The 22081-nt window shown below is 49.9% G+C and overlaps 1 protein-coding gene across 1 annotated transcript; it reads right to left on the reverse strand.

Annotated features, from left to right (window-relative positions):
• Positions 1-993: 993 nt before the first annotated feature.
• CDR2L (cerebellar degeneration related protein 2 like) lies at positions 994-22081 on the reverse strand. The gene is made up of 5 exons (XM_069799109.1): positions 21520-22081; positions 8828-8940; positions 6793-6941; positions 5652-5816; positions 994-3793 (listed from the first exon to the last, which is right to left on the reverse strand). Exons 1-5 carry the CDS (start codon positions 21596-21598, stop codon positions 2908-2910), a joined length of 1392 nt encoding a protein of 463 aa, XP_069655210.1. The 5' UTR covers positions 21599-22081; the 3' UTR covers positions 994-2907.

The following is a 22081-nucleotide window of genomic DNA, read 5'->3' on the forward strand; positions in this document are numbered from 1 at the left end:
GCAGTATTTTTCTTTCTGTCTTGCATCATGGGGGTGTGCTATTAAATAGCTGCTGCTCACTATTAGACCAGTTTCTGTGGTGAGCAGCGTGGTTGCTTAATACTCTCTTCTTACCTCTTAGTGGAGTTGTGTAGTTTTCCTTGGTGTTTTCAAAGCAATTTGAAAAGTTTAGATTGAAGGTGGGATAAAAGGCCAGAAGATGCTTATTTTTTCCTCCTTTGATCACTGAAAGCCTCACTTAAGAAAAAAATCAAGTGACTCTGACTCACATAGTCATCAGGACATATATATATGGCCACTAATATTTTTGGATGCAGAAAAAAATGCCCTCAGCACTTTGCTGAACAAACTGCTGATATACAGCAGCTGTTCCTTTGTTAAGCCAAATACTAATATCATGTTACTTACATCAGTCATTTTTGGATGTGTGGTTTTCAAGAAAGACCAAAACAAAAATAGCATTTGAATTGCAAGCTTAGAAATTGTGAGGTTTTACAGAGACTTCAGAGCTGACAAAAAAGGGTTTTTTTATCATGTGGCAAATGTTAGTAGTCCAAGTGCATAAAATGTATATTGTATAAATAATGCAGCAGTATAGTTCGGCATATTCTCTCTGCTTTCTGCAAAGGAGCCTGAAGCATTTTCTTGACCCAAATTGTACATGAAAATCAAAGAAATAACTCTTCTGCTGTTCTTAAAAGTAGCTGTAAAGAAAATCTCGGCTTTGAGAATACCGGCATTTCTTTTTATTCAAGAAGAGAATAAAGCATTTGAAAATATAGTTAATCTGCTGTATGCTTAACTGTGATGCTGATTCACACAGGATTGTTTAAAACGGAAAGTGAAGGTGATCCTCCTCCCACACCTCTGCAGCAACCAGATGATTACAAGAGTAAACATTGGCTGACTTAAACCAACATTGCTTCAGATATCCCCTGCTACAAATGTTGAAGTAATGGGGTGGTGAATGCTCTGAGAAAATCAAAAACGCTGTTTTTGTTGCTGCTGTTGTTCATTTTTATTAATTTTATTTTATTAGACAACTGCTTTCCATTATAAATAAATAAGGCATGAAGGTTCTCCATACTGTTACAGAGCTGGTAGCCACAGTCGTGCGTATGGCTCCTAATATTTCTTGAGCTTGGGGCCATAGGGCATCTGAAAATGCAGAGCATGGACGAGCAGAGCGTTTGATGGTGGGCGGTTTGAGGAGGAGACCTCTGGAGCGGGTATGGTTTGGCCATCGCACTCCTGCCAACTTACCTCCGTGGTACTCAGCTTGACAAAAAAGGGTATTTTGAGGGATATTTTTGCATTAATTCCATGGCGAGTGAAAGAAAGGTAGCTCCTCCTAACACCAAGGCCCTAGACTCGGAGGATAATTACATTTTAACAGTCTTTCCCCTCCAAAGCCACATTCCCATTTATTCGTGCAAAAATCCCAACCATTTACCCAAGATTTTGGGATGTAAACTGGTGAAAATAGAATCCAGATCTGGCCTAAAGTTTCTCCAGGCAGGTACAGAATAGGTAGCTTACACTGAACTGCTCGATTTTTGTGGCTCAATGCTCAGGGTGTTGCCTAAGCTGTAATGAAATGCTGCTTCTCTGCCTAAAACACGTCTCTGACCATACAAGGTCAACAGCTAATTCATGAGAAGTGGAAACTGGTGATTCCTGAGACTGCAGTGGCCTTTTGGCTGTGTGTTTGCATGTCTGTAGAAGCAAAAGTGAGGAGATTTCAGTGCTGGAAAGTGAACTGGAACATGAGAGGTGACAACCTTTGGAGACAGTATCTCAGCCAAGAAAGATTATTTTCAGCAGAAAACTGAAATCTGTCCTCTCGACTGGGGAGATGCTCAGAGCGAAAGTGTGGGGCAATGTGTGTTCAGCACTACTGCCAGGGCCAGAGCTCCTGACGCCGTAAGATGCTTTATCCTTCCGCTTGCATGCAAGTCACTGATAGTTTTGCAAGCCCATGCAAGCTGTATTTGAGGAGTTTGCTACAATGGGGCAATGACAACCTCTTCAAGAGCACAGCACAGAGGGCTGGTGGTACCCAGACCATGAGATGAAAGCATGTCTCTGATACTGTAATAACACTTCTTGTCTAGCTTATGGGAAAGCCCTGGTCAGCAAGTTCCTACCAGGCACAGTGCTTCACCTGGGCTGAAATACTGGGGCAGACTGAAAGCGAGGAAATCCCATATGCCTACAAAGTCTGGAGGGTATGGACTGAAATACTAAGCGACGCTGATGAAGACAGAACAGTTTTATGTTTCTCTTCAAGTTTTTCCAGTTGCAATGATCTTGCATTGTAAGTAGCTGAAAAACCTGACTGATAAGAGAATGGCTTAAATAGCAAGAACATACTGTCCTTTGGAGAAGGGGAAGGCATAGACAGAAGTCTCTTGGGTACAAGCGTAGGTTCTTAGCCATAAAACCAAAGTGGAGGGTTGGGCTGGTGTGCTGGAGCAGCCCCTGAAGTTCTGATGGCTTTTTGTTTTACTTTGAAACACTGCGCCCCAGCTGTGGCAGAATGCTGGAGGACATCCAGGCTTTTGCTTGCAGATATTCGGGCTGTAAGACAAGCTGAAAAGGGTGGAGGAGGTGATCGGTTTTCTTTTTTCGTGGTGTGGTTTACTTTGCTGTTGTGATGTCTGGCAGCGGCAGTAACTCATGCAGAGATCGGTCATACAGTTTCTGAAATCCTCTAACTACAATGTACAATTGTCCCAACGAGTTGTCCAGAGCCCAAGCTTAAAAAAGTGAGTTGAGTCTCCGTGACATTTTCTTGCTTATAGACCTCTCGAGCCTTCAAAGCAGAGGGGCCACGTGGCATTTCCTGGGGCTGAAGAGAAGACTTGGCTGTTGCAATTGCACGTGGGAGTTGCAGAGAGGCAGGACTCATTTGCTGCTCTTGTTTTTCACCTTTGTGGCATTGATGTCTGCTTTTGTTTTCTGGATGCGGGAGAAGATCTCCTTAAAAAGAGCCTTGTACTCGGGCTGGCTCTGCTCCAGCCGCTTGTCCACGGCCTCCACGTGTTTGCTGATGGTCTTCTCCATGGTTTTCCGCTCTTCCAACTCATGTCCCTCTCCTCGGAAGTCTCTGAAGGAGCTGTCGCGAGAGATGGGCCGGGACGTTTGGACTCCTGTGTGGCGCACGCTGTCCTTGTGCTGCCGGCATTTGCTCAGAAGCTCTTCGTACTTCTCCAGCAAGGCGTGATACTGCTCGTCCACTTCCCTCAGGATGGACATGCCCCGTTTGCGCACGTTGTTAGCGTGCAGCGTGTAATTGCCCTCGTGCCGACTCACGGCATCCTTGGTCACGATGGCATTGAGGGCTGTGTCACTGCAGCTTTTCCGGACAGGGTGGTTTGGGGAAGGCGTCATTGATGGCCCATGACTTTTTCCTCCCTCCTCCTCAGAGAGGTCAATGTAGTCTGCTTCTGGGGCATTATTCAGCGGCTCAAGGAGGGCCTCGGACAAGTTGTCTTCTCTGCTGAGCAAATACTTCTTGACTTGTTTCATCTGTTGTAGCTCTAGGAGCTCTGCTTCCAGTTCCTTGATGCGCAGTTTGCAGTTCTCCATCTCGCACACCCGCTGCTCGAGGTCCGAGTACTCCTGAATAACGGAGGTGTACTCTCGCTCAACCCTCTCCTTCCGCTGCTTCTCCTGGTTGACTTGGGACCTCAGGGAGTTCACCATGGCTTGGAGACGTTCATTCTCCCTCTCCAGTGGCTTCTGGTTGAACTCTGTGGAAGAGCTGTGGACTTGGAATGCATCCTCATACCTGAAAGAGAAGAAAGAGCCTTGAGGGAGTCTGACTAAGTGACAGTCTGTGAAGGACTCATTGTATCTTATTGTCATGTAAGTAATTCCACTGATGCCCAGGAAGGAGGTAACCTGAGCTCATGGAGTGAGATATGCCTCCTCCTGTGTGCCAGGAAACCACAAGGTGTGGCTCGGGCTCTTCTGGACACAAAGACCAGTCTCTGCCCCAGAGAACCTGCAGTCTCATTTGATAGCCCCTGAAAGACAGGGAAGAAATGAAACCCTAAAAGGTAAAAGACTCATCTGGTTAATGGACAAGCCAACAGTGTTGCCGTGAAGCAAAGATGAATGTTCAAGTGCTACCAGTCTGCGCTGGAAGTAGGTGGCTTTGAGTTTTTCTTGCTGGAGTTCATCAGCTACTCAACTGCATCATGGAGTTTACCAACTACTGACTGCATCTGCCAACAACCCCAAACCCCACCCAGCCAAAAACCAGAAGCACAGGCTCTGCTGTCCTGTGTCTGGGAGGTGCTCCAGAGAGAGCAGGAGAAGATTTATACAGCAAGGGAGGCAGACAGAGACTTTTGACAGAGTTACCCCTTCTTCATTGCCTGGGAAGCGATAACAAGCACTTCCCCCTTCCCTCGCATTGCTGTCGGGAAATCAGATTTTCTTCCTCAATGAAGTGCCCACGGCATCCTATCTGGTTAGAACAGATTGGAAAAGAGCAAGCACCATGGCTTCCCCTGGGAGGCATGACTGGTGGTGGGGGGTATTGAACAGATTTCCAAGTTACTGAAGGGCAGCCTGACCTTCAGAGCCAACTGCAGAGCTGCAAGTCGAACTGAGGTCCTGAGGCACTGGGGGGAGAGTGGCATTGGGGGGCTGGGGGGAAAAGAACCACAGAGACATCAAGTGGATTTTGCTGGGGGTTAGGTTATGGCCTCATAAACATCCCTGTTGCTGCTGCAGTAAAAGTGTCTTTTGTTCGTATCCTCTGGCAGAGGATGCTTTCAGTAACAAAGTTTATCGATTGCTTATCTATTTAAAGAAGCCACTACTATGGACAAAGCTGAGCAAGAAATGTCCTCACGAGGTCAGTGAATTAACACAGTGGCTGGGTTTTAAGGAGGATCAAGTGTGCAATAGTGCTGAAGGTGTTCATCCAACACTTGGCAGCATGTGGCATATCTTGGTGTGTGACTGGTGCTCCTGGGGGGTACCGGCATCGTACAGGACAAAATGCACCATCTCAGCTGGTTTCAGTGAGTCAGATATGCTGGTACTGTGCTGGGAGGCAGCTGCAAAGGGAAAAATGGCTGTGCTGGTTTGGGAAGGGAAGCTGTGTCGGCAGCTCGAGGTAAGGGTCCTCTTCACATGATGTGTTACTGGGTGGGCTGTACTGGGAGATGCTGGTTTGAACTATCTAGAGCTCGAACAACGCATCCTGTCTGGTGTGTGTTCCCACACAGCTCCCTGCCAATGTGCCAGGAGAGTCCCAGCCCCTCCATGCAATGCCTGTCCCCTCCAACCTGGCCCAGTGCAGCTGCGTGAGGCATCCAGACCTTCCTGGGTAGCTATTCTTGCCCTCTGAAAAAGAGCTTACATCTCCCCATTTGAGGCATCACTGATGCTGGGATCGTGAAGGCGCTGCTTTGCCAATGCCACCTGCTGAGGTACGCGGGTAGGTGAGAGGGACGTCTTTCCTTCACCTCCAGCATTGAGCTTCAGGCTCTGATGCAAAGCCTAGGTCTCTTACCAGGGTGTATGTGGGGTTTTGCGCACCCCCAGATGGGCTAACCCACCTCATCCCCTGTTCACAGGCAGAGGAGATGGGGGAGAAGGTTGGAGGGGTTGCTAAAGGCACGGTTCCGTACCTGGGGCTGGAGCACAGTTCTTTAAGGCAAGGGAAGGTGTGGATGGTTCGGCGCCGCTCCCTCTTCTCCCGCCGAATGCGGAGCTGCTCCAAGCTCCGCATTTCCTCCACCTGCTTCTGCAGCTCCTCCACTTGGTTCTGCAGCCCCTCGATTGTTTCTGTCAAACTGCGAAGAGAGGAGGGAGCATGGATGAGGAGTCAAGCACTATGGGTCCTTGAAAGGTGTTTTTTCCCTATAGAGAAAGCCAGTCTATGGAAGGTGCTTCCAGTTTCTAGCTATGCCCTGGGAGCATGACAGCATTTGCTTTTCATGGCTGTGGTTGGTCTTTCTCTGCACGGTCACTCTTGAATGGCAGTGTTTGTAGAAAAGAGTGGGGGATTGGAGCAGTGGCAAGGGATCGTACTAGTGTGAGACCCTCTGTCCTCAAATCAGTTGGCTAAAACAGTCACCTCTGGGACATAAGCACTATCCTGGAATATCTCTGCACTAAAAACAAGCAGGTGAGCTATTTACCCTCTTCCTCTTTTTTATCTTGTAGAGATAAACACAGAGGGACCGGGTGGAGGTTTAGTTTTGTTCTGGCTGTGAATGCAGTTTGTAAAACTCTCTGCTCTGGAACTCCCTCCCTCTCTGCGCAGTTGTTTGCAAAAGATGCTGCATTGCAAGGGCATGGCTTAGTCTGTTGTTTCCAGGGATGACCTTGATCATGGGCTTGTTTTAGGAAAGAAATATTATTGATAAACTGGTGTTTCAGCATGGACTAGCCAGGGTTTCATTAGATGCTGGACCTGTGCCTAGTGTTTCTGCTGGGCTGTGTGCTGGGGACCTCCCTGATAAGATTATGTGCCTCTTCTTCAAGGAAACACATCTGAGGAGAGGCTGCTGTGTCTCTCTCCTGGCAGCTTCAGACCCTCCTTTATCCAGCCCTCATCCCAGGGGTGCCTGTGCTGTGGTTGACCTCTGCATCGGTCAATGCAACCAGGATCAGTGCAATGAGCTTGTGTTGTAAATAGCTGCAAAACCTGACTGATAAGAGAATGGCTTAAATAGCAAGGACACACTGTGCTTTGGGGCAGGGGAAAGGTGAGATGAAGGTCTCTTGGATACAGCATCACTGTGGTGGGAGTAGGGGAGGCCGTACCACTGTATCTTCTGCTGGGATGTCTTGCTTTCCAGCACAAGTTTCTGGTTAGCTAGCTCCAGGTCCCGTGCTGTCAGGTCCAGCTGCTCGTAGACTTTGGCGTGCTGTTCGTTCATCTGCCGCAACGTCTCTAGTTGCTTGGTCAGGTACTGCAAGAAAAAGCAAACCAGAAACACTCCACATCCAAAATCCAGGTTGTTTCACAGGCAGAAATTCCTACGGCTTTTGCTTCCTCTGTGTCGTGGTTTAACCCCAGCCAGCAACTAAGCACCACGCAGCTGCTCACTCACCCCCCCCCCCCAGCCAGTGGGATGGGGGAGAAAATCAGGAAAAGAAGTAAAACTCGTGGGTTGAGATAAGACTGGTTTCATAGAACAGAAAAGAAGAAACTAATAATGATAATGATAACACTAATAAAATTACAACAGTAATAATAAAAGGATTGGAATGTACAAATGATGCACAGTGCAATTGCTCACCACCCGCTGATCAACACCCAGTTAGTCCCCGAGTGGCGATCCCCCCGCTCCCACTCCCCCCACTTCCTATACTGGATGTGACGTCCCATGGTATGGAATACCCCTTTGGCCAGTTTGGGTCAGCTGCCCTGGCTGTGTCCTGTGCCAACTTCTTGTGCCCCTCCAGCTTTCTTGCTGGCTGGGCATCAGAAGCTGAAAAATCCTTGACTTGAGACTAAACACTACTTAGCAACAACTGAAAACATCAGTGTTATCAACATTCTTCTCATACTGAACTCAAAACAGCACTGTACCAGCTGCTAGGAAGACAATCAACTCTATCCCAGCCGAAACCAGGACAGTCTGATAATATGTTTTGTGGCTGATTTGTTCTCTGCCTAGTTGAAGCCTCTTCCACGCTTGAAATATTCATACCCCCTGCCCACTGTAAGTCATTTTATGTCTAAAATATGACTGACATTCCCCTGCCCTCTGTGAAGGGCACTAACCTCAATCTCTCTCTGTTCAGCTGCTTTTTTATTCCCAGTACCCAAAGAAAGTTAATATCCCTGGGACTGTGACCCTTCACCAAAGCTGACTGAAATTGGCGAGTTGGTTACTGGATCATCTGACAGATCAATTGTAGAAGCTGTGTTTCCTTGGGAATTCCGGCTAAAACTCTGAGTCCGTGAAATGTGAGCAGACTTGCGGTTTCTGCGTGTTCAAAGACCACTCTCTGTGAGTCTGTCATTGCGAGATTTTATCCTGGGAGAGGGGCATCGACCCAAGAGCTCACCCTCAGCTAGGACCAGATCCCAAATCCTGTGATGGATGTGCTCCTGAAGGGCTGCTGGCGGGGGATGGCTAAATCCATCCACCAGTTTCCTCGGACATCAGCTGTCAGATCCCTGCAGCCATCACATGCTGCTCTTGTGAACTCGCAGCCCTTCTCTGCCCTGGGCTTTTTTAAGTCAGGGGGTTTCCGATCTTTTTTAACTCACAGATCCCTAGTTTTCCAGTAGATGAAAACCCTCCCAGCACAGCAGGTTTAAGCCTCTAAGCTCAGTTCTGTGGGCTCTTAGAAATACTGCCCTGACCCCAAAGGATGCTTGAAACACTGATTTAGATTGCAGCTCTTGGAGAAAGAGCTATTTTATGCCTCTAACAAAGGAAGCTGTGTTACGGGGGTGCCGAGGGGCCAGCTGGGAACACGATTATGAATAACTAGAATCGAGGGAAAGCAGCAGCAGAGGAAAGAGAAGTGAGTGTGAAGGCTGGCAGATGGGCAGGGAAAGGCCAAACGTGCCCCAGATGCAACCTCGTGCCAAAATCTGGTGTGCACATCTGAGCAGGGGGTAGGGATGCAAGAAGGGGGAAAATCCCAGTTAGTGGGGAAAGGGAATCCTCTCCAGGGCTGGAATGGGCTTTAAATCCCATCCCCGTGGCGCATCCCTTCCTTTCTCCTGGCATCTGAGCTGTTGGCATCGGTGGAAGAGCCCCTTCCCCACCATCGCCCTTAGGTGACAGCAGTGGCCGAGGAGCTCCTGTCCCCATCCCTGGCCCGACTGTGTTCCTACCTCAATTTCCTGCACTTGTTCCTCGTTGGTGGCATACATCTGCTGCAGGGAGTCCTCCAGCTCTTTGTTGCGCTCCAGCAGTGTCTTCCCCAGCTCTGCGGCCAAGTGCAAGTCTGAAAAGCAGATGGGACAAAGCTGCTGCAGTTCTCGTGGCTCCACGGGTGGATGGGCGGGGTGTCCCCGAATGCCACCGCACCACAGTGGCACATTTTGCACAGTGCTGGTTTTATTGGCAAGTTTTGACATGGAGGCATGCTTATGGGACATACAGGATCTGGCCTCTTTCGTTTTGCTGGGCTGCAGGGCTAAGGGGAGGCCAAGCTCGGGACATCTGCAGCTCCTCCATGCAATGAGGATTTGGTGCCTGGCTGGCTGCATAACCCTTCTGCATTGCACTCCACGCTGCGTAGCCAGGATCAGGCCCATGGGGCTTGGCTGTGGCAGGTGCTCAGCCCCTCCATCCCCTATTGTTGAGACCTGTAGGGCTGAAACGGGCTCAGCATCTGTCAGAATGAGAGCAAGGGTTGGTAAAGCCCCCCAGGGCCTTGGGAATGCTCTGTAAATTATATTATTATCTCTAACGAAGGGAGTGCCTTGCCTTCCCTGTCAGCCTCCATCCATCACCTGCTAATAGACTGACATGAGTAATAAAACCACGCGTGGCCCTAGGGGACTGGAAGCACCTCCTGCTTCTGCTGCCCAGGCAGCTCTGCGTCGGCCGGGTCTGCGGCTCGTTCCTTGGGGCAGCTCCAGGGTGAGGATAAACCACTTTGTGTTCACTCTCTGCCACCTCTAAACACCCTTAGGAAGCTACTGAAATAGTTGGACTTTAGGAGAAGTGCAAGGAAAAATAGACATTGACAGTGTAGTTGGCTTAAAATACTGGGCTTGCTGCCTCCTGGGTAAAGAAAAAGCCCCAGGACCCTGTGAGTCCTGTATTGGCCAAAGCTTGAGCACCTCAGGTGATGCTGTTTGTGGGCCTGGGATGGCACAGCTAGCTCTGATAACATCCCTTTGCTTTCACAGAAATTGGTTGTCTTCTTAAAGCCTGACCTCCTATGATCATGTGGTTTTCTATTTTTTCTGGTGCTTTTAGAGGTGAGTTTCTAGCTCTTATGGTGACAGACTGAAAATCTGGCCTTAAACCTTCAAAAAGGTAAGGAAACAGGTCCTGATGTGTGTTATTGCTCTTTTTCTCTCTGGTCTGTTTATCATGCAGTTTTAGATAATTAAGGAGTGGCAATCCTGCAGTGTGTGAGGGGACCTGGGTCTCCTGCCCTGGCATTTTCAGCCTGTCATAATGCTCCTCTCTAGTCTGCAACTAATGATGTGTTTTGCAAAAGCTCTGCCAGGACTGCGAGCAGCTGTAACTTCCTCCAGTAGTTAATTTGTCTATGCAGCTGATTGGGAAAGAGGGATAGTTGGTAACTAAGGCAAGAAGGGGAACCGGCATGCCTAGGATGTATTCTGAGCCTGGGAAAATCACTGATCTCTCAAACTTCAAACGGCACATCACAAAACAAGGCTCACACTGACCTCTTGGGCACGAGTACTCGCCGGGAGGAGTGCTATTAGTGCTGTCAGTGCTTGGGATGGGGCTTTCCTGATGGATAATGCTGCACTGTGGGAAGTGCTGATATGTTATTAGTTTGGGTGATGGCCTTGTTTCTTTCCCTGCGGCTCCAGCGGTGCCGAGGGCTGGCTCCCCAGATGTGGTCCAGCCAACAGCTGCTCAGTGTGTCCTCAAACCTCCCCTTTACCATGGGAATGTGCTCTCCAGCTGTGGCCTGCATTGCAGGGTGTTATTCTAGGCTATGACCTTTTTAATTATAATCCTCATCATTGCACCGTGACCTGGTCTGAGGGCTGTGATTGCAGCGATCAGTGCAATCAAGATATTGGCACATTTCCCCATGGACAGACCTGATCCACCTTTTTTTTTTTTTATTTTTTTTTTCCAAGCACCAAATTTCCCTAGTTTCCAAAGTGCCCTTGGGAGACTGAGTATTTGCTACACCAGCTGGGGATGGGGGAACAGCCAGATGCCAGCAGAGATGAGGACAATTTGTGCCTTTAAGTTGCTTGGGGCTGTATTTAATGGCACCGCCACCTTGCCAGAGCCAGTGTCGCTGCTGAGGACCGGCACCTTGCAAATAGCATCCCTTGCAGCAAGCAGGGCCCCAGCACAGAGGTGTGTAGCGAGAGGGTCCATGCTGCGCTCCAGGTAATGAGTCAAGTGTGTCTCCGTCCCTGCGGATTACACCAGTGCTCTTCCACCATATGGCATCCAATTTAATCAGCTGGGGTTGAGTTAAGTGGATTAGGCAGTGCAAGATCCTGCATTGTAATTTAAAGGGCTCTGTCAGCAATAATTTAATGGGGGAAATGGGCAGTGTTTGGGGACGAGTGGGAAAGAGGAAAGAACGGGGCTGAGCTCTGAGGAGAAAATTGATTCGTTTCCATTTTGAGTGTAAGGGCCTGGGAGACCCCAGGCTTGAAGGACATGGGGGAATTCATTCTTCTAGTGTCTTTTAACTGCCTCAGCCATCATCACACACACACTCACTCTCTGCCTGCCAGCCAGCCAAAGCATCCTCGGTAATCCTATCTCATCCACCCGCCTTGCACCCGAGTCCTCTTCCCCACCTGTTGGTCTCCCCCAGGCTCTGGGACTATGCAGAGGGTGGGGATGCTGCATGGTAGTGCTTTAATGTCGTCTTTAGACTAGATCCCTCTTGATCTTGGCACTAATTGTGGCTCTGCACAGGCTGGGGGAGCACACAGCTCCTCTCCTTGGAGACCTCAGAAACCTGAGGCTGACTGTGAAATTTCAGTAAGTTGTTTGGGGGTGTGTGTGTGAAGAACTATTTAGGAATTTGGGGATTCTCTCTGCATAGCACTGTGGTTTCCCCACAATTTTTTTTATTCCTCTTTGCTTCTCCACTGTCGGATCAGCCAGCCAGTGCCACACGACTTGCCCTAATTTAGCCGATATGCTGATGCCTCCCTTCCCCCTCGCCTCTCAACACAGGAGGAAAAATAAAGTGGTGGGGAGCGGCTGTGCTTTGTGTCCGCTTGATATGACTGATCCCTCTGCAGCCTGCCTGTGCTGAAGGCACTGCCATGAAATGGCCAACATCCAACTTAAAAAATGGGGGGCTTGGTGTTGCCCAAATCCTATTTGGGAGAGGACTACAGATGCAAACTATCCTGGGCAGCACCAGCTTGGTGCCCTCTGGCTCTCAGTGCTGCAAGTGCTGATGTGACCCTTCTAATTAACACCAGCCAAGGAGACAGCCCACGTCCCCAAACAAAGAGCTGTGCCTACGGAGCGAAGCGGAGGGAGGGACGGAGGCTGCATTTCCCTGCAAGCTTCCATGGGAAAGGTGCCTGAGCAAGGAGGGAGGGGAAGAGAAGAGAGACTATATGGTGGGAAAGGAGCAGGAGTTGAATCTGAGCAGTGCTTGGTACAGGGGAGCATGGCTGGGCAGTACATCAAGGAGGCAACTGTCCTGGAGCTGCAGATATCATCATCAGCAGCAGCCCAGCGATAATTCTGCTAGCTCTGTGTCACTGAGGAAACTTAAAAAAAAAAAAAAAAATCCTCATCCAAAAGCTGTAGCAGGTTGTCTTTGACTGAAAGAGGCTGAGGAACAAACTGCAGGGTATTCCCCTGCTGCAGCACCCTGTGGCAATGCTGGCACAGGCAGATGTGCGCTGCAAGGGGCTGCTGTGGAGCTGGGCACTTCCCCAGCCTTCATAGCAGCTTGCAATTAAGCACAAAGAGGGTTTGGAGCCATTTCTGCCTTCCCAGTGCTGGCCTGCATCTGTCTGGGCAGAGCAGTCTTTGTCACAGCCTGCTTTCTGAAGGGGGGGGGGGTTCCCCCCACCATCCCCTGGTTGTGGCTGTGGGGGACTATAAACCTTGTGCCAGGCAGGGGAGGTTTCGGCTGCTTTCGGCATGATGGTGATCCGGTAGCTATTCAGATGGTCCTTGTAAATAAGGCTTTCTGAGGAAGCCACCATCTGGAGCAGCCGCTTTGGGCTTTCCCATCATCTCTCTTGCATCGAGGGATTCACGTGTTTAGGCCGTGAGAAAACGTGCCGGCTGCTCCGAGCGCAGGTGAGGGATGCTGCACTTTGCTCCTCACCTTTAAATAAACTAACCCTGTCCCCATTCTGCGAGACAGGCAGGCTTGCAGGGAGTGCCAAAAAGCAGGGGTTTATGGTGCAAGTATTTGCAGGTCCTTTTCAGCTAAGCATCTATGAAGGAATTACTTCTGGTCCCTTCCTAAATGTGGGGCTGTGGAAAGGGCTGCTCCTCCCCTACTGCTGCAGGTGCTGAATTCACCTGCTAAAGAGCAGGGAGGAGCAGCTAGCAGAGCTCTGGTGTGGAGGTCTCTGGAGGAAGTTCAGGGTGCTTGTTAGCTGATGGATGGGGTAGGTTGAGAGTTAAGAACTGATGTTTAATGCTGTTGACGTTTAATTTAATTGCATTTGCTGTCTGCTCCATTACACATGGGTACTTAGAGTCAAGGGTAGGTGCAATTATTCCTTTCAAAATCTAAATAAATGATGCTATGCTGGTTTACCCCAGGGTAGGGTGTACTTGCTACTCATTTATTTTTCTTCTTAGTTGCAAGAGATTGTGCTGTCTGGGTATATTACAATGAAGATCAGCTTTTGTGTATCACTTACTGCTGCTCCATGACAGGTGATGGAGGCAATCTGTGTACTTAGCCCTTATAAGCCTTTGCAATGGAACGTGCTGGGATGCAGAGAAGCAAGTGCCATTTGACAACATCTCGCAAGCAACCTGGAAAAGCCTTTTCAACATGCCCATTCCACAGATGATAGTGTTTCCCATGGCCAGGCAGAGCTTTCAGAGAGCCACCAGCGTGACTGCTGAGGCGTGGATTTTCCATCCCTTTTACAGTGGCATAACTCAGACATTGCTACCCAGTTCAGCTTTGCACTTGACGTTCTGTGTGTTTTTCGTGGGGACCTGCCATTTTGGTGTCATTGGGGGGGCTACTGCAAAGGCAGCGATTGCTTTGCAGAGCAGCCCAGTGCAGCAAGGGGGAAAGATGCCTCTGGCAGGGCTGGGTAAGAGCAGGCAAAGGGCGTGCATGAAGCCCCTGGCAGCACAGCCGCCTCCGACCTCTTCTCCTCCTCGTTTCAAACCATGGCTCTAGCTGCGCTGAGGTGATGTTGGTCACGCGGGCATTTCTGTTAGCCTAATGAGATTTGCTGGGCTTCCTGCTTGCTTTTTCTTCCTTTTCTTTGCCTTTTCTTTCTCTCGTGTAATCTGTTCTGTACCCCTGGGCTGCCTTTGGCTTTGCAAGTGTCCCTGGTAGGGGGGAGCTCAGGTGATGGCAGAGAGAGGTGGTTTGGAGGGGACTGAGGTAAACACAGTGCAATGATAGCAGCTCCCTCCATGCTGTCTCTAGTCCCCTGAGCAAAAGTGGCACCACCAAGGAGTGGAAAACCCTGACAAGGGGCTCAGGGATGCACTGTCTGTACCGTGCTGTGCTGCAGGGAAGCCCTCCAGCCTTCTCAGCCCCTGCTGCTCCCTTCCTTGCCTTCTGTATTTTTCAGCCCTATTCAGTATTTCCTTTCTATCAGCTCTTCTTTTTTTTTTTTTTTTTTAGTCTTCTCCGATGCTTATCAGGCTTTTTTGATTTAATTGATACTTACCTTTTCTTCCTGCCCTCTATCATTCTGTGCCCCAAAGCCTTCCCTGTATGTTAGCGTTACCTCTGCTTATAATCTGTATGCGTCTATACAAACACATACACAGCAGTCCCATCCCTGTGCCCACAGCAATCAATGTGCGTTTTGTGAAGTTGTTAGAGCATGATAACATGGAGTATGTTATTAGACCATGGTTGGGGCCCCATCTGCGTCTTTCCTGCTGTTCTCTTATCTAAACAGCCTTGGTGCCTGTGTTTGCCTTGTAGGCTAAAATGGTTTCAAAGAGCTCGGTGACTGGTGCCTTGGAGGCTCTGATAGTGCACCTGGATCGGAAAGCGTCCTAAATAAATGCATACAAGTGGCGTTGTTGGGGAGGAGAAGCGAGGAAAGAGGAGGGAGAAAGGCAGCCAGTGCTTTCCTGCATGCAGCCCTCCTCCAGGCAGCAAAGCTCCAATTAATTAATTATGTTGGGATGCAGAGAGCCATGAATAGAGGCTTCTAGTCTTTTAAAGCTAAAGATGCAGACATGTGGATTGATGCCATGTGGGAATCTCACCTCCCTGGTGTGTTTTGGAGGCAGGAGGTTGTAACTGACCCAGGATGGACAAGGAGGATGAGCACCAGGGGGACTTTACATGTTGTCTGTTGCTGCTGCTGCACCACAGTACTGTGCATGTGCAGAGCCCCAAGCAAAGGCGACCTGCAAAGGACAGGTCAGCGTGCTTGTGTGGTAGGGAACAGTGCCCACAGCAATGGGCTGCCTTAACCACGTCTGCTTTCCAGCCCGGCTCGTGCTCACACAATGCATTTTCCTACTCTGAGCCATTGCCAGCCAACTTGGTCACCCTTGCTGCCCTCTTGCTGGTGGGAGGCAGGCGGGACCGCCAGTCCTGAGTGTCTTGGTCTCTCAGCGAGCAACCAAGCTCAGAACAACTGCCACTTGCAGCTGCAGCAGCCCCGAGACCACTGCCAACACTGCAGCTGCTGGTTACTCCTGTCTGCTACTTCTCATGTGCTAGAGGCATGTAGGTACAGACAAGATCCTTCTTACACAGCCATGCCTTACAGCTAAAAGCAGAAAACAGCCTGATGATCTGCAGCAACACCAAAAACCTGCCCACCTCTTCTGTAGCAGCCCCTCTGCTTGGCTTTAAAGAAAAGTGTATCGTCTTGCCTGCTGGTGCCCCACTACGGCTCCCTTCCCATCCACTGCTGGGAAATGCTCTGAAGCCCTGTTCCTCTGGCTGCCTTGTGCCTGGCTGGAGGAGATGCCCATGCGGGAAGAGGTCCTGACCTCAGGTGAGTGATTTGTGCTGTTTGTGGAGCTACACAGGAAGAAAATACTGTAGCCTTCCAGTCTGAGTTTGCAAGGAAAGAGAGTGATGAAATACTTGCTATACTCTCAAGATGGTGTTATCTATGTCCATCACTAGTCCTGAGCAGGATGTGGGGCAATGCCTCTTTCAGGAGCCCAACACCAAAACCAGTGTCCCTGAAGCAGCTCTGCTGCAAAGACTGATGCTCGGGGGGATGTGGTGTGCTGCTCCTTGCTCTGCCTCCTCCTGCAGAGATGGGTGCTCACCTACCACCCCCCAGTCCAGTGTGCCTTCCCAGGGCTCAACACTTGCTTGCGGGCCAAGAAAACTTGGAGGACAGCATGATAATGTCTTTGCTCCAACTGCTATCGCTGCAGCTGCAGCATTGGAAAAGGTCAGCCTGGACCTGGATACTACCCACTCAAAGGACTGAAATCTTCAGTTAACTGAGCAGTGCCAGGGCAGCTGCACTGCACACAGGATAAACTGGAGTGACTCCCCAGAAGGCTGCAGAGGAACAGGCTGTTTAAACCATTAAAAGAACCGTCACCTTTTGGAGAGAAGGTTTACGACTGTTTGTTAAATACACATGGAAAAAAACCCCAAACTCTAACATAAAATAACTTTAAAATTCCCAGCTGTGCAAAGACCAACAGTTGTGTAACATCTGGTCTCATTCCTCCAGATTATTTTGTACTGGAGATATTTTCCTAAATTCTTGGCCCACATGTGGTTTTGAGCAGGTTAAGTAGAAACTGTGTGTTAGGTGTGAGGAGACAGATGTATTAGTCAGGTGAGGTGGGAGTATAGCACTGTGCTGCTCTGGGAAAGGCCTTTTAGCAGAGGAGATGGAGTGCGTGCAGGAGCAAGCAAGCCGCGCATTAGCCTGAGCGCTGGCACTGCTTTTAGCAGGAGCAGGATCAGACCCTGCTGCTGTCACAGCTCTAAGTGGTTCCTGAGTCAGTGCACCCGCCCTGTGTCACCAGCCAGCACTGTCTGGTACAGGAGAAAAGAAAGAGGATTGGAAAATTCCGGCGTGGGGGGACAGCTTTCACGTGCAGGGTGTTAGCAGCTGGTGCCTTGGCTCCCAGTCCCTCAGGCTCAGGGCTGCCATGGGGGGAACGTCCTTCAGGACTTGGACTATAAATCCTTCGTGCATGGCCTTGCCAAGGAGAAGTGCTGCTGTTAGCTGATTGTTTCAGGATGGGAGATATGGCAAACTGATTTATTTTGTCGGGTTTTTTTCCCTTTGCCTCTCCTTTTCCCTTTCCAGCAGTTCCTCTAATTCCGTTCCCTCCCCCAGCTGGAAGTATGTGCTGGGGTTCAGCAGATGTAGAAAGGAGCTTCTGTGAGACCAGGAGGGAGATCCTGGAAGTTGCAGTGTGGGGCTCTTACACCCCTTTTTCTTGCTGCCTTCATGTAACAGGGGAATTTTTATTCTAGGAAAATACATCTATATATATATTCTTTTCTTTTTTTTTCTCCCCAGATTTGGAGGCTCTCATCCCTTCCTCAGACTAACCTAACTGTCATCTTATTTCCCTGTCTCCTGTGACTTTTCTAGTCCCTCTTGTCATTCCCAAGCAGCTCAGCAATTAGTCACTGAAAACTTTCTACTTCCATAAGCTACCTGCTGTACTGCACTGCTAAATAAGTAAGTGGCTCAGCTACTGCAGGCAAAACTCTGTCCTTCTGGCTTGCCACTGGGGAGGAAGGACAGCGAGTTAACTGCTGTGCTCCTGGAGGACAGGCAAGCTGCGTGGCTTGTCCCCTGAGCTGGACTGCTGGGATAACTGCATCATGAAGGACAAAATTTGGGGTACCACTTGCTCCCCAGTGCACTGAATCCTTTGGGCAAGCTGATAGGAATTGCAGCTCTATGGACCACCCCATGTAGGCTGGGTGGTGCAGAAAACAGGCAGGTATGGGCGCTAGTGGGTGCTAACACTGATCCCCTGGGTTCATCCCAATGTCAGGGGACGATCACTGGAGCACTGGTGACCCTGTGTCTTTACATGGATGAGTTGGGAGTGGTGCAAGCTCAGCACCTTGTGTCATTTTCCTTCTTAGCATGCAAGCAATCAGATGCTTGGCAGGAGGAGGAGGAATTAAAATAAGATCCTTAAATCTGGAGACCTTTAGAGGTTACAGCTGTAAAGTCCTAAGCCTGCATTGCAGATGGTTTGCCCCAAAAGTTTCTGTGGTTGCCTAGGAGGAGAGGACTACCAGTCTTGCAGTGGCAATGAGATGATGTGCTGGTTCTTGCACTACCTCTGGTCCTGCTGGCTAACTTGGAGCAGTGAGAGGCTGTTTTATTTACATGAGAGGAATCACCCCAGCACTGAGGCTATATTTAGGCTCCAGAGACCGCAAGGGTGACTTTGAGAGCCCTCCTGTTGGGCTGCACCCTGCTTTTTGTCTTAGACCTGATTGCTGGCAGGGAAGCTGGGAAGATCACAGAATGCAGCGGGGTGACTGTGAGGAGAACTTGTCTTGGGAGATTTCTGTGGGGGAGATGAAGACTGGAAGTGGCTGGCAGAGATAGCTGCTGGGTCTGGTTGCTGCTCTGTTTGGATCCAGAGGCGATGGAGTTGGCACGTAGCCATTCTGAACACAAATGCTTCTGATGAACAGAAAAGGTGTCCCCACTTATCCCCAGCTCAGACTCTCTAATTTTAGCTCATTCGTTCTCTTGGGGTCTGGCTGCACGTACACTCTGTGCACAGGGTATGATGCAACTGTAGCCACCTCATCAGTTCTCAATGGCTGGAAAAAGGTTCACCATCACTGTATTCTGGTTTTAATGCTTAGAGGCACAGATTCCCCAGCCCATGGAAGGTGAGGCTGTGGCTGAACCAAAGCAGCACTGACATCTATTCATGCTTAGAAAGCCTGGCTGGCAATAAGCAAAGCCACCCTACCAAGCAATCAGAATTCCATTTTTACCACTTTCTTCAAATCAGAAAGCCTTCCCAGAGGAAAGATCATAAGAATGAAACACCTCAGGGGACACCACTACTGTTTCCATGTCACTGCTGAGTATCCTGGCTGGGATTTGAGTCTCTGCTTCTATGTGCTAAGGCATCTTTGTACAATGCCTTGAACCATGCAGGCTTACAGAATGCTAGGAAACAGGTAAAGGAATCTGAAAGGCACCAGCTTCATTTGAACGAGGCTGGAAGGGCCTTGAGGCTGGAGACCAGATCTTGCTGCCTTCGAGGCATGTGGTGGATGCAGTCAGTCACTATGGGCACTTCAGGAGAAAAAAACAAAAACGAGTGAGTGGGGTTTATTTTCTTGAAAAAATTAGTTACTTCAGCAAGGCAAAGCTCTGTGGAAGATGGGGAGGAAAGTAACAGGTGCTCAGAGTGGAGCTGGAGGCATGATTTCCTCTGTGGTGCTAAAATGGTTAATTAACATAATCATCACAGAGCTCCCAGTTAAGCCATCTGTTGCTTAGCAAACAGTTTTGGATGTAAATGTAATAAATATTTGATGATGCTGTGAAATGACGATAAAGGCCCAGCAACCAACTGGTTCACAGAAGAACCTTCTCTGCTCTCCTAGCTTAGGTTGTTTCTTGTTTCTCCCACCCCTCGCTCCTAAGGAACAGTCTTTAAGCCTAGGCTTTTTTCCTCTGCCTTCCTGGTGCTGCTGCCAGGCGTGGGTTTCTGTGCGACCCTGGGCTGTTGGCATGTCGATCCTCTTAGTAATGCCGGCCTGTGACCGCCTTGTAATTGTGCTATGCTGGATGTCTCGCACCATACTTCCATTCCCATTTCCAAACCAACAGCTTCGTGGCTGTGCTGTCACCAAAGACTTCCAGATACTGCTACGGCTGTAATGCAAAGGCCCAGTGTATGTGGACAAAGTCTAGCACTGTCCTTCTTGATGCTTTGCGCATCATGCAAATTAATTACGGTTGTAATTACCCCGTAGGACCTTTCCAGTTGGCTGATTTCAGTTAAAGCCTTCCCCATCTCTCCTTCTGAGTTTGTGCAAGCCTGTGCAGCCCCCATTTGTACAGGAGGCTGCAAACCCTACAGCTGGGCTTTGTTTTGGGTCTGTGTTTTCCTCCAGTCCTGTATGTGCTCAAAGGTGGAGTCTATCCCCAGCACCGATCCATCATCTGGAGGCAGTTATTCTGCATTTACATTGCCGGGACAGAGCTAGGAACCTGGCCTGCAGCGGGAAGGTGGTTTTATTGTTGTGAGCCAGTTGTACGGTGCCAGTGCTGACTCATAAACCTGACACCAGGGACAGCGTTAGGCTAAAAACCAGTCGGCCCCGCATTGTTCAACACTCCCTATATTCATCTGTCGTTCTGCTGTTTCTCAGCCTGGATCCTGCCCCTGGACCAGTGCCCAGGCCCCTTGTGAGCCATGGGAAGACGTCACCCAGAAATGTGAATTTCTGAGCGTTCAAAGGCTGCACTGTTTATTCAGCTGATAGCTCCATCTCCATGCTCTGCCCTGGCTTAATTTGAGTGTTGTGTTTCAAAGAACAGGGCCCAGTATCCCACTATTGGTACTTCCTGTTAATTGAGAAATTGGAGTTAAAAACCAGCTGCAACATTCCCTGGGGGGCTGGATATCATTCCTTGCTGGGCCTCTGCCCTGCAGCTGAAGTTGTGTAAACTTTAAATCATGACATAACGTACTGGAGCGAGGATGGGCAAAGGCACTACAGTTGGACCGCACGTCCCTGCTGACAGTCAGCTGGCTAAAGCAAATATATAACTGTACAGTACCTATAGTGCAAAGTGGCAGAGGGGTACCGTGTTTAGGTAGGAATGATTTTTCCCTATGCATTGACAAATCAGTTCAGTTCATTCCTGGGCCGCTGGCCTGAAACAGGAATTCTTCCAGTTATTTACTTACTGCGTGTTGACTCAAAATATTAAGAGAAGCAAAATAAAATAAAGAATAGGAAAAAAAGAAGCAGCCCCAAATACCCACAGCCACCAACTGTCCAGCCTTAGGATAAACACTACATAGAACTAATCCAAATGTAGGTACAGTTACTTTAAAACAACCTACACAAGTGAATGTTTATCCTCTGAAGAGGCTATTTTTGCTGTTTGAAACTTGGCCTTGATTTTTTTTTCTCCTTCCTAATTTCTCCTGCTTTTATGGCTGATTGGAAAAATCTCCAGAAGTAATGAGGTGACTTAGAAGCTGAAGATCCCTTTGGATTTGGGCTTGGACAGCAAAAGCTTTTGAGAGATGCTTTCAGCATCCTCAGCTTAGCAAAACGTTATTTCCAATGTATCAATTTCTAACTTGTGTGCCTGCTCACTCTACCTGCAACTGCTTTGAGATGAAAGCAATGTCATAACTACCCATGTTTGATTCTGCCTGCAGCAAGTTTTCTGGGGAACCAGGTTCCTTGTGGACATAACAGACCAAATTTTTTACCCCCCTGGTGCCCAGGACAGATCTGGGCTCCCTGCCTCTACCCGTCAGGTTTAAACTTCCCACGGCCAGGACAGCGGTTTGGAGCAGCGAAGCCGAGATTTCCACGGAGGTACTGCCGCAGGACGAGGCGCTGGCTTTGCCAAGCAAATAGGAGTCTCGAGAGAAGGTATCCCACCCTCCCGTACCCGGGATTTGTGGCTTTTTCTGCCCCCGCATCCCCCTGGCCCGCCATCCCTGGCAGCTTACGGGGTGTCCCCATCCTTACCCTGCTCCAGGTCCTGCTGGTCGTACCAGGGCTCCTCTTCCTCGCTCTGAAACTCCTCCATCCTGTCGGCGCTCAGCATTTAGCACCAGCGGCCCGGGGAGACGCGCAGCATCCGCTAAAGGGGACCCTGCCGCCGCCGAAAATGGGGAGCGGGGATGGATGCGGGCAGGGATGCGGGCGGGGATGCGGCCTCGGTGCCCCGACCGGGCCGGGAAGGAGGGAGCGGGGGGGGGGGGTGGGTGGCACGACGTGGCACCCGGTGCCTCGGCGCTGCCCCGGTTCTGCCTGCCCGGAGTCGGGGGGGGGGGGGGCGGCTTCCTCCTGCCTCCAGGGCCGGGGGAGGCTCCGGGGCGGGGAGGGGATGAAGCGGGGACGTGGCGGCCGGGGCGGGAGGGGGGGGGCACGGCTTAGCACGGGGCTGGGGGATGCACAAAGGAAGGAAGAGGGCCCGGCGCAGCCAGGCAGATCCTCTCTCCGCAGCTCGGTGGAGACCTCTAGCATGGAAATGCTGCAAGGAAACCCGGCGAGAGGGAAGGGGGAGGCGAGGGGAGACCGGCCTCCT

Source organism: Haliaeetus albicilla, chromosome 12 (genome assembly GCF_947461875.1).
Source record: "Haliaeetus albicilla chromosome 12, bHalAlb1.1, whole genome shotgun sequence".
In the NCBI taxonomy this organism is placed as follows: domain Eukaryota; kingdom Metazoa; phylum Chordata; class Aves; order Accipitriformes; family Accipitridae; genus Haliaeetus; species Haliaeetus albicilla.

Bases quoted from the DNA above. Each gene is read 5' to 3' on its own strand.
- CDR2L (XM_069799109.1), bottom strand. From the start codon at position 21,598: ATGCTGAGCGCCGACAGGATGGAGGAGTTTCAGAGCGAGGAAGAGGAG. The intron at 5,817-6,792 runs GTACGGCCTCCC...CTCTCTTCGCAG, and splicing joins TCCCAGCAGAAGATACAGTG to TTTGACAGAAACAATCGAGG. The intron at 3,794-5,651 runs GTACGGAACCGT...CTTCTCTTTCAG, and splicing joins GAACTGTGCTCCAGCCCCAG to GTATGAGGATGCATTCCAAG.